We start from the raw sequence: 13,328 nt of genomic DNA on the forward strand, positions 1-13,328 counted from the left end.
TATGATGAGTGCTACAGGAAGAGTAGGCTGCTATAGAGAACAAATAACAGAAGACCTAACCTAAAGAAGGCTTCCTGATGGAGTGATATTTCAGCTGCAATCTAAAGGATAAGTAAGAGTTAGCCAGGTTAAGAAGTAGAAAAATATTCCTAACACTATGTTGAGTGAGAAGTATAAGATATAAAACTGTATACAGATAATGTCCTAAACATCCAGACAATATACAGATAACACTCCCCAAATATATATTCTCTATATGAATATGAAGATAGAAGGAAATATACCAAAATGTGGTTTTCTCAATAATGGGGTTGTAATTTTTAAAAGTGTTCTGCCTTATATTTTACTGTTTTCCAAGTTTTCTTCAATAAAATGTACTACTTTTCTATTTAGAAAAACAATTTTTTAAAAAGAGAGTTGCCTCAGGTTGGTGAAATAATAGTTGAATAATTTTTGGTCTTGTGGAATAAGGAGAATACAGAGTTGGCCTGGAGGTGAATAAACAGACTCTACCTAGTTGAAGAGGAATAGTATTTAGCTTTCTGAATTAATTACCTCCAGTTTCTCCTTAAAAATGACTGTTCTTTCTCAGAGTAGGGATCCTTTCCATGATATAAGCAGGAAAAAAAAAAAAGGCCAACATGTAATAGAAGGAAAGATGATTTATGATGGGTATCTTCAATCAAATTTAAATATTTTAGAACTATTTCACTATATAGCTCTTGTTTTAAATTTCTGAATAGGTAATATAGTCACACTACTCAAAATACAAAATGTATAGTGTTTGTGGTGAAGTTTCCCTCCTGCTGGTCCTGTCTCCCAGTCACCAACTAGGCAGCCCATTATTTATGTCTTTCAGAGATTATTTATTCATATATAAGCAAATACATTTTGTTCCTTCTACCTGCCTTAAACGCTGTTCTTTTTTCATTTAATATCTCAGAGGTCAGAATGTGAAGACATTCGCATCTTTTTAATGGCTGCATGCTATTCTATTATGTTGATATATCATGATTATTTAAATGTTCTCTTTCTGATGAACATTAAGGTACAGAGTCAAGTCTTAGACTAGAAATCTGTTTTAAATTAGCTTAGGTATTTTGTTCTCAATAAGAATTACAAGCTTCTTTAAAAAATAGCTAATACACTCTCCAACTAAGCTTATGCAAAAGCTATATTGAACCATTGGGACACTATTAGTAAAAGAAACAAGAGTAAGTACTTCAAGATTTAGCCCTTGAAGCTCCAAGGCAGAAACTCCAGTTATGAAGGGCTTATACACTAACTGGACACACTAATTTGACATACACAGTACCATTTCTAAGTAACTGAAGAAATGAAACAAAATCAAAATAAAAACAAAATAGTCAAAATCATTGACTATTTTAAGATGTAAACATAAAACTCCACTGAGTTCCTCTAAAGAAAGAACACAGTTTCTCAATACACCCAAAAGTAAGCATCTAGTTTCATGACCTAAATAAAGAACCTGGGAGATAAGGGTATAAACAGCCCTTCCCACTGTGAAAAACAGATGATCCTACTACCAATGGTTTTCAGATAAGTTCAAATGGCTTTCAGATTATGACTTAATATCTGCAATTACTCTGTTTACAGAAGTAAGGTTCCTGAAAATTAGAGCTTATTGACACAAAGACCTCCCATGTATGTTACAGAAGAAAAAAGCTCTCAGTTACCTGTGACTGTAGTAATTATTCACTTAAAATTTCAAACCGAATCAGAAACTTCAAGGTTGAAATTATTAGCCACTTTAGCTAACATTTTTTTGTTTTTGTAATCATTTGTAGGGCACAAGACAACAAAATCTTACAAAAACGCATTTACCTCCCTTCCTCACTGGAATTTATAAATATATAAAAAAATGATACTAATGGCCAATTCTATTAATAACTCTTAATTTTTAAAACGGCCAAGTTAATAATGTCCCAATTCTTTCCTCCACTGACCACTAAACTTAGATTCTAATCTTCAAGATCAGTCTTATGGTAATTTGGATGCTGTCATTTTAAAATTTCAAATTTTAATTAACTCAAATGTCTCTTGCTAGCAATTCCACAAATGGTATATAAATAATTTCAAGTGAATGTTACTTGAAACAATGTTTTAAACGCAATTATTTACAAAAAACTCTTTATATCAAATTTTCTAAAATTCATCCTATTTTTACTGTAACTATTAAAATTAGAAAGATTGTACTGAAGAACTTGGAAGCCAGATGTAAGCTCTGACTGGACAAATGAGATTTCTAACAGTTCTCATGAGTTATATCACACGTGAATTTTAAATGTACTATAGGAAAGCCTTTTAAAAAGAATTAGCACAATTAACGTGGGAGTAAATAAATTTATAATTGTATTCAAATTATATTTGGACATTTCAGCTTTTCAATCTGAACCCATTCTAGTACCTAACTCTAGCTACAAGTGATAGAATATAGCCAATGAGCTGTTACCTCTGAGATGAGGGCCCACACAAGCCTCCTTGCAAGCATCACTGTGATGAATGCTGCCAAGTGGTAATCAATGAGATGAAAATTCTATAAGAGAAACAAATAACTTCATCAGAAAGAAATATGTGTATCCAGTTGTAACTATTACGTGAAGAGGTTTGCTCCCTCAAAGGACTTTCCTTAGATCACCTTACACTTACAGACCACAGGAACTTGAGAGAACTTGAAGAGACTACCTATCTTCTACTTCTCCTTTCATGACAAGTTGCTTTAACTTTTCAAACACTTAAACTACCTGGAATGTATTTTTCTCCCTTTTTTTTGAAAGTTTACTGTATTAAAACAGCTTTAGGTTAACAAGTGATAACCTGCAGAATTATGGCAAGACTGCTTTCTCTAAAATGCCATATTTATGAGTGTCAAATTTAATCAGTTGGAATTCCCAGTCTTTAGGAATTAGTTGTTGGTCTCTCTTGATGCAAGTTTCTGCTAATCTAATTGGTAAATCTACTCACCTAAACTCTCTACTAGCTGATACATCAATTACATTAATTGTCTTTCTCCTTCTTTGATTTAGAAACATGTCTTATATTTGACCTCTTCTTCCTATAAAATGATAGCATTATTACCTAGATGCTATATGATTCTTTCTAGTTCCAAGTACGTATGTATATACATATATACACATATATACATACATATGTGTGTGTGTGTGTGTGTGTGTATAAAACTGTGATACTAAACAAAATGACAAGTCATTAGGAACAAGCAAATTGGGATGTATTTTCATTCTGATGGTCAAAAGGTCTGGAGGTTTCCAGTTCTCCTTCCAAAATAAAAAGCAGTTTCTCCATTCATTCATTCATTCGTTCATTCATTCATTCACTCATTCAATAAATATGTCCTAGCACTCACAATGTGCCAAGTATTCTTCTTGATACTGAGGATATAGTGCTGAAGACTGATAGACAGGGTTTCTGCTATTCTGGCTCTTACTTTTTACTGTGGTGTGAAAGGGCAAGGTGATAGCAGAGATTACTAGTTGTCTCTTCCTCCATCACAGAAGAATTGAGCAATGACTCCTAGCTAACTAAAGGTTCATTTCCCAGCTACCCCTGCAAAAACTACTTGTAGCTAAGAAAGGGGAAGTGATGTGCATAATTTCCAAGCCTTGCTCTTAAAGGAAGGAGCTGTCTCTTTCTCTTTTCCTCCTTCCTGCCAGCTAGATGTGATGACAGGAGTTGGAGCAGCTACCTTGGACTATGGCTTGGAAGAAGCGTGTTGGGGATGCTAGAACAACAGATACAGAGATTTGCCACGCTGGTCTTATATAACTTAATTTTTATTTAACAGGAAAATAAGCTTTTATTCTGTTTTAGCCACCCTGCTACAGCAGCTAAACCCTTACCTTTAATAATTTGTTTAAGGGGGAAGAGCAATGACAGTAAATAAGCTAAGAAGCAAAAGCGTTGCAAATAGTTATAACTGCTGGTAAGAAATAAAACAGTGCTAGATAATAACTGGGAAAGGAGGTGCAGAGTCAATTTAAATTAGTGGTTAGGGAGGATATCTCTGAGAAGGTGCCATTTGAGTTGAAAGCTAAATGATGAAAAAAGCCCTAGCAATGACAAGATCTAGGGGCACAGAGCCCCAGGCAGATTACAAATGCCCAAAGGCAGAAAAATACACACCTGGTGTGTTTGAAAATCATCAAGAAGGCTGAAAGGAGGTAACAAGCAACAAAAGATAAGAGTTCGTATGTATTTTTCCCTTCCTTTCCCTAGGAAGTCATAGAAGTGTTTCAGGCAAAGAGTGCTATTGTATTTGCATTTTAGAAAGCTCACACTGATTACTGTAGAGAATATATTACAGTGGGACAAGATTAAGAAGCTATTGCTTTTGATTCAAGTGAAAAATGATTACGGATTGAACAGGGTCAGTAGCAATGAAGATGGACTGGCCAGATTTGGGATACATTTTAAAGGCAGAGCAGCCAGGTTTTCAAGAAAGTGGCTTACAGTACGCTCCTCAGATTATTTATTTTTCCCTCTCTGTTTTGGATTCTAATATTTACTCCCACTTAGTTTCGAGCTCCTCCTTGCTTATCCAGCTCCACCAAAACAATGCAAACCAATTCACTAGACTCCTTAGCTAATATCTGGGGATCTTATTTATGCACCACCAGTCCATCTAAGACATTTTTTAACATCAAAAGATTTAAGTGCTTAATGTATCTTAAGTACCTAATGAACAATAAATAGTTCAGCAAATTTTGCTATATTCTTAATCACTGAAAACTGGTTATCTACTTAGGATCAATTCTCTATAAACCTGAATTTTGATTAATCAGAGCCCTCCACTCCTGATTATTCTGAATAATTTACTATACCCCTTCTAGCTTTTATGTTTCTTAGGGTTAAGACTTATTCAGCTAATTGCTTGATAGCTAGAATGACAGTTTACATATTCAGATGTCTACATTTTTTTTTGATAATTATTAAGATATTGGAATGGAAAAAGGAAAACCTAATATATAAATGTGTCAAATCTCTGAATCTGACATGAAAAGAAGAACACTTGAGAGACAGACCACCAGTTGAGGTATAAGTCCCTTTTAGAGATCTCCATCAGGTTGCCACCTGCTTGAACACACCTTCAATGATGGGAAGTAACTAGGTCTCTGGCAGCCCATTTATCTTTGAACAGCTCACTGATTCAGGTCCCTTTAAGATTCATGGGCTAAAATCTTATATTATTTACTATTCCACATATGTTATTCTTAGCTCCACAATTAAATCTCGAGCTTTGTGTGAGCAAGAATCATATGTGACAGATATGTGAGCCAGTCTACACAATAACCTTTAAGTGTGCCTTCCTCTATTAAAAACTACATTTCCAGACTTTCTTGCAACTACGGTTATAGATCTTAGTTTGTCAAACAGGTATTACACAATCTTGAATTCAGAAATGACCAAAGTGAAGACAGCAGCAAGTAAAACGCATTCATTTTGGGTGGTATGTATCAGAGCAAAGGAAGCATAATTCTGGAGTCAGCAATGTAGCAGCAGCTTCCTGACTGACAAGAGCACTGGCTCTCTTCGTTTCAAAGCAACATTTGTAGGGGATTTTTAAAAGAACTCTCATCAGAAATGGCTGACTGGGAAAAGAGTTCTTTGATTAGCCTGAAAAGTCAATAAGTGAGAAGTTTTCATAGGATGCCAAAGTGGAAATTTTATAATGAACTACCCGAAAAGTACTTATGGAGTAAACATAGAATAAATACAGGAAGTAAAGTATAGCAGATAGGTCTGGATTTAAGTGCTCATTGTGTCACTATGTGATTCTGAGCCAGTTTCATAACTTCTAGGTTTCATATTGCTCATTTATAAAATAGGGGTAATACAGTAGTACCTACCTGTTTTTAGAAAGAGTAAATGAAATCATACTTGAAAAGAACATAGTAAATATTTTAATAAGTGTTTGCTCGTGTTACTGTTAAGATAGTGAAGTATTTCTAGAGCTACATAGCTGGAACAAGGCTTAATGATCAGCTAATCTAACCTCTTCATTTTATAACACCATGACCAAAGGATGGATGAAGTACAGTCCCTATACCCAATAAACTTATAATCCAAGTGAGAAAAAGACTATTAATAATAAAGCACAATTTGGCACTAAATTATTACAATTATTAAATAAATAAACTGATATTCTCTTCACCTGACAGTAATAGGCAGATGGTTGATACGGAAAATTTTTTTAAAAATATTTAATATTTTTTATTTTCTAGTTATAGTTAGCATACAATATTATATTAGTGTCATGTGTACAACATAGTGATTAGACATCTATAAAACTCACAGTGATCACCCTAATAAATTTAGTGACCCTCTAACACTGTACGGTTATTAAAATATTGTTTATATTCCTATATGCTATACTTTATATCTCCGTGACTATTTTGTAACTACCAATTTCTACTTCTTAATCCCTTCCCCCTTTTTCACCAACTCCCCCGAACCCCTCACATCTGGTAACCCTCAAAATGTCCTCTGTATCTGTTTGTTTTGTTGTTGTTGTTGATTTAGATTCCACATATATGTGCAATCATATGGCATTTGTCTTCCTTTATCTGACTTACTCCACTCAGCACAAATACCCTCTAGGCCCATCATGAAGTATCTTTTTCCGTCCCATTACTTTTAGTCTTTTAATCTGAAGAGACTCTCTTGTAGGCAACATACGTAAGGGTCTTGTTTTAATATTCAGCTGCCCTATCTTTTGATTGGAGCATTTAATTCTTTTTCATTTGAAGTACTTGTTGATAAATATGTAGTTATTGTCATTCTTTAGACTTTTGATACATATTTTTTTCTTCTTAAAGAAATCCCGCCAGCATTTCCTGTAATACTGGCTTAGTGATGATGAACTCCTTTAGCTTTTCCTTGTTTGGGAAACTTTTTATCTGTCTTTCGATTCTAAATGATAGCTTTGCTGGATAAAGTAATCTTGGTTATAGGTCCTGGGTTTTCATCACTTCGAATCTTTTGTGCCAAGCCCTTCTTGCCTATAAACTTTTTGTTGAGAAATCAGCTGACAGTCTTATGGGAGCTCCCCTGTTGGTAACTAATTGCTTTTCTCTTGCTGCATTTAAGATTCTCCCTTTGAATTTAACCTTTGGCATTTTAATTATGATTTATTTTGGTGTGGGCCTCTTTGGGTTCATCTTCTTTAGAACTCCTTGAGTTTCCTAGGGTTGACTATTTCCTTCACCAGGTTAGGGAAGTTTTCCATCATTATTTCTTCAAATAGGTTTTCAATTCCTTGCGCTCCCTTCTCCTTCTGGTACCCGTGATGCGAATGTTGTTACGCTTGACGTTTTCCCAGAGGCTTCTTAAACTATCTTCTTTTTGGATTCTTTTCTCTTGTTGCTGTTCTGATTGGGTGTCCTTTGCTACCCTATCCTCTATGTCGCTGATTCGATCCTCGGTTTCATCCACTCTGCTCATTCCCATTAATGTACTCTTCATTTCAGATATTATAGTCTTCATTTCTGACTAGCTCCCTGTTTTCCATCTCCATTTTTTTATCTTTGTTAAAGTTCTGAGTTCACCTATTCTTCCCCTAAGTTCCTTGAACATCCTTATAAGCAGTTGTTTTGAACTCTGCATTTGGTATATTGCTTGTCTCCATATTGGTGACTTCTTTTTCTGGAGCTTTGTTCTGTTCTTTCATGTGGCCCATGCTTCTTTGTCTCCCCATTCAGCTGCTTCCCTGTGTCTGTTTTCATTAGGTAGGGCCTCTAAATCTCCCAGTCTTAGTAGAGTGGCTTTATGTAGTAGGTGTGCTGTGGGGCCCAGTGGCACAGGCCTGGGAGGGGTCCAGCTGCAGGCCAAGTTCAGCCGCAGCCTGTGCATCTTTGCAGCCACCTGGTAAGAGTCACTAAGCAATCTACATGTGGCTGCCACCCGTGCTGGGCTTATAGGTGCCTTGAAGGGTCAAATCAGAAACCGAGGCCAGCTGCCACTAGTGCTAGGCTTGGAGCTGCTCAGCAAGAGATACAGGGCACACCGAGGCCAGACGCTGCTTCTTTGGATTTTGTGTGCCTTTGATTTTATGAAAGTTTGCTTCAGAATCCAAAACAGCCTGTTTATATGAAATAAATCACTGGAAGTGGCGTGGGTGGGCCCACAGGTTGGGAGAAGCAGAGTTTCAGGGAATCCCCTGGGCAGAGCAACCTGTGTTATGGTTGATGGTGACTCAGATATGGCAGCACCTGTGTCTGCAGGGTGGGAAGGGGAAGGCTCCATAAAGGAACAATGGCTTCTGCCTGCACCTGTCTGGGAGCCAGCCACACCTAAAAACACTGCCCTGAAGCCTGACAACTCAGTGTCTCCCTGTATGCCCCAGGCAATCCTCAAGCAGGCTGCCCCGGCGCTGGAGCTCACAAGCAGCAAGTCCATCAGTGACTAAGGCCGGGCGTGGGTCCCTTAAGAGGAAAGTCTCCAATTCCCACAGCTCTCTGAAGCCTCCAATGGTTTTCATAGCCAGATGTTATGGGGACTTCTATTCCCAGTGTTGGAACCTTGGGCTGGGGACTCCAGTGTGGGTCTGGAACCCCCTCACTCCTTGGGTGGGAGAGGGAGCTCTGCAGCCAAGATAGCTCTCCCGATTATCGAACACTACACGTGATTATGGGACCAGGCCATTTTGCATCTCTGCCCCTACTACCATTTTGAGGTGTCCTGTTATTTTTGTCTCTAGTTGTAGGGCTTCTGTTAAGCCAGACCTTAGGTGAATGCGCGTGTTGGTTGCTCTGTAGTTTTGTTATAATTTTAGTGTGGCTGCGAGAGGAAGCGTGCACTGCCTCTACCTTCCACACCATCTTGCCTCTGAATCCCCAAGAAAATCCTTAATAGTTAATTCTAGGAACAACCAAGTGATATAAATTTTTAAAAGAAAAATGTTTATTCTCGTCATACTATCTTGAAGATTTCAGTTCATATTTCCATTTCATGTTCACCAGGCCTGGGAGGTTTTCTAATCATTTATATGTCACGGACACAAATGTAAACTACCCAGGACAACAGTCTTCTTTCTCCTAGAGCATATTTCCATTACCCAGCCAAATCTGCCACTGCCAACCACTTACCTGTCAAGTCACCTGACTAGCCTTACTCGTTATATTTTACATCCATCTACGGAGAACATTCTGAGCATCGAGATTATCACAGCCCTCCTAAATAACTAGAAAAAGGGTAGAAGAAACCTACAATATATTGTAATGTTCTTTAGCAGAGACAGCTAGTTCTTGTCTCAATTTTATTTTTGTAACAGAACTGAATTTTATTCAGAGTAACAATGAACCCAATAAAAAGACTATATCTTCTGGCGTCCTTTGCAGTTAGGAGTGGACACGTGTGAAAATGATGTAAGCCTGGCTCATAAGAAACTCTTCTTTATACTTCCCTTTGCTGTTTCCCCTTTCTGGCTGGCAGAGATAGACCACAGCCACCTTGAAGGCACATGCTGTAAGACGGCCATCTCCATCAGCCTGGGTCCCCTGACTGACCACATGTCCTGCCAACCAGGACAACTGCTTCAAACTGTTACGTGTTTGAAGCATTATACAATTTTGGATTTATCTGTTACAGAAGCTATCATTATACTAATATAGGCATAAAAGGATACAGTTCCTGGAATTTAATCATATTGGCACCTTGAACTTCCAGCAAATGTAACATGGTGTAGAGACAGCTAAACAGCTAAACTTTCCTGTGATATTATTATAATAAAGTATTTAAATGTCTTCTGCATTTTCATTTATATTTTTCCTTCCTTTGGTCATGGACCAAAGCCAGCTTTTATATTTTGATCTTATGACATTATATTTCTGAAAGTAATCCGTGGTTTAATAGAAAAACATTTTATTAGAAAAATAATTATTAAGAAAAATAATTTCTGCACGTAAGTTTTTGAATTAATTTTTTGGTTAAGTAACAGGAAGAACTTAAACACCTATTAAGACTTACCAATGAAGTACAAGAAGCAGGATGATTGTAAGGATACCACCACACTGTTTTATAGATGTTGATGTACTGAATGAACAGAGCAACCAGCAGGTAGATAAAAAAGAGAAATTCAAAGAGCAAGCTCCCATCCACAGGCAAATCGGGAATTTGGCAATGACGAACAGGACCTGGGGTGATTAAGGCTGTGATAGGTGGGACCGGAAGGCCAATAGCACTACCATTCCTGAAAAAGAAAACTAGGGTTAAACAGTGATACCCTTCAGTGTCATAAAGCGTAAAGGGCCCCTGCGTCCTCTCCACCTACCCTTTAACTGTTGAACTTCCCCAAAACTCTAACCTAGGCTCTTTGGCTCTTGTCTTCTCCCTCTACACACTCTTTCTCAGTGATTTAATATGTGGCCATGGTTTCCATGATCTCCTACATGCTGAAAACTAAAATTTCTCTCCATAGAGCTCACTGCTGAGTTAAAACTCAGACCATGTTATCAAGCTGTATACTGTACATCCTGTGTTCTTCCTCCTGTAGATCTGACCCTAGCTCATGTCCCACCCGGTTAGCTGCCCAAATCAGAAATCTGGGAGTCACATTAAAACTTTCCTTCGCCCTCTCCATATCCAATCACTCTCTGAACTTTATATATTCCACTTTATAAAACTTTTTCCAAACTGTACCCTTTTCTCTAAACCCCATTGCCTTAGTTCAAGCAGTTACTATATTTCATCTAAACTACTGCAGTAATCCCCCTAAATTCAATTCCACTTTCATCAAATCCTCCAACCTGCCTTCAGAGATCTTTCTAAAGTGAAACTCAGATAGTGTTTCTCTCACCTAAACCCCTTTAATGCCTCTCTACTGCCAATAGGATAATATCTAACATTTTTTACTATGACCCATGAAGCCCTCTGCTTAACAGACTAGCTTCATCTCTTACCGATATTCCACATGCACTCTATACAATACCCATGCTATTTGCTATCAGTGAACATACATGCTATTCTTTTGTACACGCTATTCCTTTTACTGGCAACACCCTACAAAACTACCTTCCTTAACCCCTCAAAAATTTACTGAAAAAATCCTTCAAGACTTTAAAATGATCAAGCATATCCTCTATAAAGCTTTCTCTGACTCACTCAAAACTGATTCATCTCTCCTCTGTGCCATCATTACAAATAAACTATGCTTTTGTGCTGGGAAAAATAGAAGACAGCAAGAAAAGTGGAAGACCATAAGTAAGATGGATTGATGCCATAAAAGAAGCCATAGGCATGAGTCTATAGGAGCTGTCCTGTTGAGTACAGAACATTGTGGACATTACTCATTCATAGGCTTACCAGGAGTTGGACCTGACTCAACAGCATGTAACACATGCCTTTATTACTACACTTTTCATACTATTATGTAACTTTTTGTATACATCTATGTCTTATCTTTCAGATCATGAACTTGAGGACAGAGAGTATACTTTTTCTAGTTCACTACAAATATATACCTTTAGGTTTGGAAGACAGCAGACCAATACGGTCATGAAAAAGAGAGATCTCTTATAACACAAATTAAAATATACAGGTTTTAATCCCTAACTTCTTGCTGTTTTTTCTTCCAAGCTGTTTTATAGCTATTTCTGACCTATAAGACAACTTGGAAGAAAAAAAATTATAGAACAAGGGTAGGGAATAAAATTTCCCATTATTTATATACCTGAAAATAGTTACAGAGATATAAGAGTCTTCTATTGCTTACAGAACAAGGAAAAGAGGCTTGATTTGGATATTTCCAAAGAAAATTCTAGGGAAAGAACACTATTAGTATCACTATTCTACTCTTAAAATTTCCAAATATAGAATTTTAGCATTAGTATGTGACATTCACAGTACTTTATGTGACTCGTGGGAATATGAATTCTGCTCATTCTGAACAGATAAGAATACCATGGAAACTCAGAGGAGCTAGAAGGGAAGTACAGGGAAAGGGGTGGGTTTGGGTCGGGGGGGGATCGGAAAAAAATTATAAAAGTTTCTTCCTCTCATTTCCAGAGTATACTCCAATAGAACACACTTACCAAGGAGTAGGTTGTAATCTACCAGTAGGTTTCATAACCTTACCTGCTCAATCATAAACCAATCATTTATACACAGCAGTCCTCTGATCTGTTCTGGGACATGGGCTACAGCGCTGCACAAGTCCAGGAGATATCATTCACACAGAATATAACACGAAAGGTACCCTCTGGAGTTGTACAAGTTGGTGAACTTGAATGGAGGGGATTAATGCCATCAGTCAATCTATTTCCTTACTCCAGTTAATCATAAGATAGGGAAATAAAAAATTTTGATGAGAAGTTACAAGGTTAGGAGCCTCTATTCTAGAACAAAATAAAAATTCTAATTCCCCTTCAGTCTAAAATACACGAAGGGGGAAAGCATGCAAAACTATTTGTTATCATTTAAAAGTTAAATAGGTTCTTATGGAATTTTTTCCAAGTAAAGACTAATGTGGTTCTGCCATTAACAAAGCAAATAAAATGTTGGGCCTCAAGAAAGATACTCAAAACAAAGTACAAAATATATACACTTGTGATATTCTATACGCCTTGGCTATTATACTTCAAGCCAGAAGAGACAAAGTTCAAATGAAGTAATTCAGATCATCAGTGGGAAAGAGGAAAGCATTCCTATAAGTTGAAAGCTTGAGAAGAGATAAGATCAAAGTTCTTAATCACTGCCCCCTCAAAAAAAAGCTAAAATAAATAGTAAATATAGCTCAGAAAAATTAGTTTCGGAGGTATTATTTAGGAAAAATAAAGGTATTATTCCTCTAAAAGTGCATAAAAATAGAATCAAGAACAGCAAAGTGACACAAATGTCTGAAATACAATGTGGGACAGTTCTAGTCCTAGATTTTCCACTAACCAGCTGTGGTCTTTGAGAAGTTACCACTTTATATCCCTGAGCCTCAGTTTCTTCATCTTTAATGCAAAGGTTGGACTTGATTCTCGTTGAAGGACTCTTCTCAATGGCAACACTGAATATTCTCTTTCAAGCTGTACTACAGGTCCCCAAGCCCAGGCTTGATGATTTCTAGGAGCACTCATAGGACTTGGCGTATAGTCACAGCTAAGATTTATTACAACAAAAGGATACAAATCAAAATCATCAAAGGAAAAGGTACACGAGGCAAAGTCTAGAGAAAATCAGGTACAAACTACGAAGAGTCCTTTCTCAGTGGAGTTATACTGGACACACTTAACTCTTTCAGCAACTACTTGTGACAGCACTTGTGAAGTGCTGTCTACCAGGAAGGCTCATAATTGACTCAGCACTGA

At 37.0% G+C, this 13,328-nt stretch overlaps 1 protein-coding gene across 2 annotated transcripts in view; it reads right to left on the reverse strand.

Moving 5' to 3' along the window:
• The window catches only part of TMEM39A (transmembrane protein 39A), a 33,885-nt gene that overhangs the window by 15,514 nt on the left and 5,043 nt on the right, over positions 1 to 13,328 (reverse strand). The window contains exons 3-4 of one of the 2 annotated variants that reach the window (XM_039843078.1): positions 10,003 to 10,225; positions 2,474 to 2,557 (exon numbers count right to left, since the gene is read on the reverse strand). In XM_039843078.1, the coding sequence (XP_039699012.1) occupies positions 2,474 to 2,557; positions 10,003 to 10,225 (307 nt within the window). The remainder of the gene's footprint in view (positions 1 to 2,473; positions 2,558 to 10,002; positions 10,226 to 13,328) is intronic. The other variant, XM_039843080.1, reaches the window with a different exon arrangement.

The sequence above is a fragment of the Pteropus medius genome, unplaced genomic scaffold (genome assembly GCF_902729225.1).
Source record: "Pteropus medius unplaced genomic scaffold, Ma_sr-lr_union100, whole genome shotgun sequence".
In the NCBI taxonomy this organism is placed as follows: Eukaryota; Metazoa; Chordata; class Mammalia; order Chiroptera; family Pteropodidae; genus Pteropus; species Pteropus medius.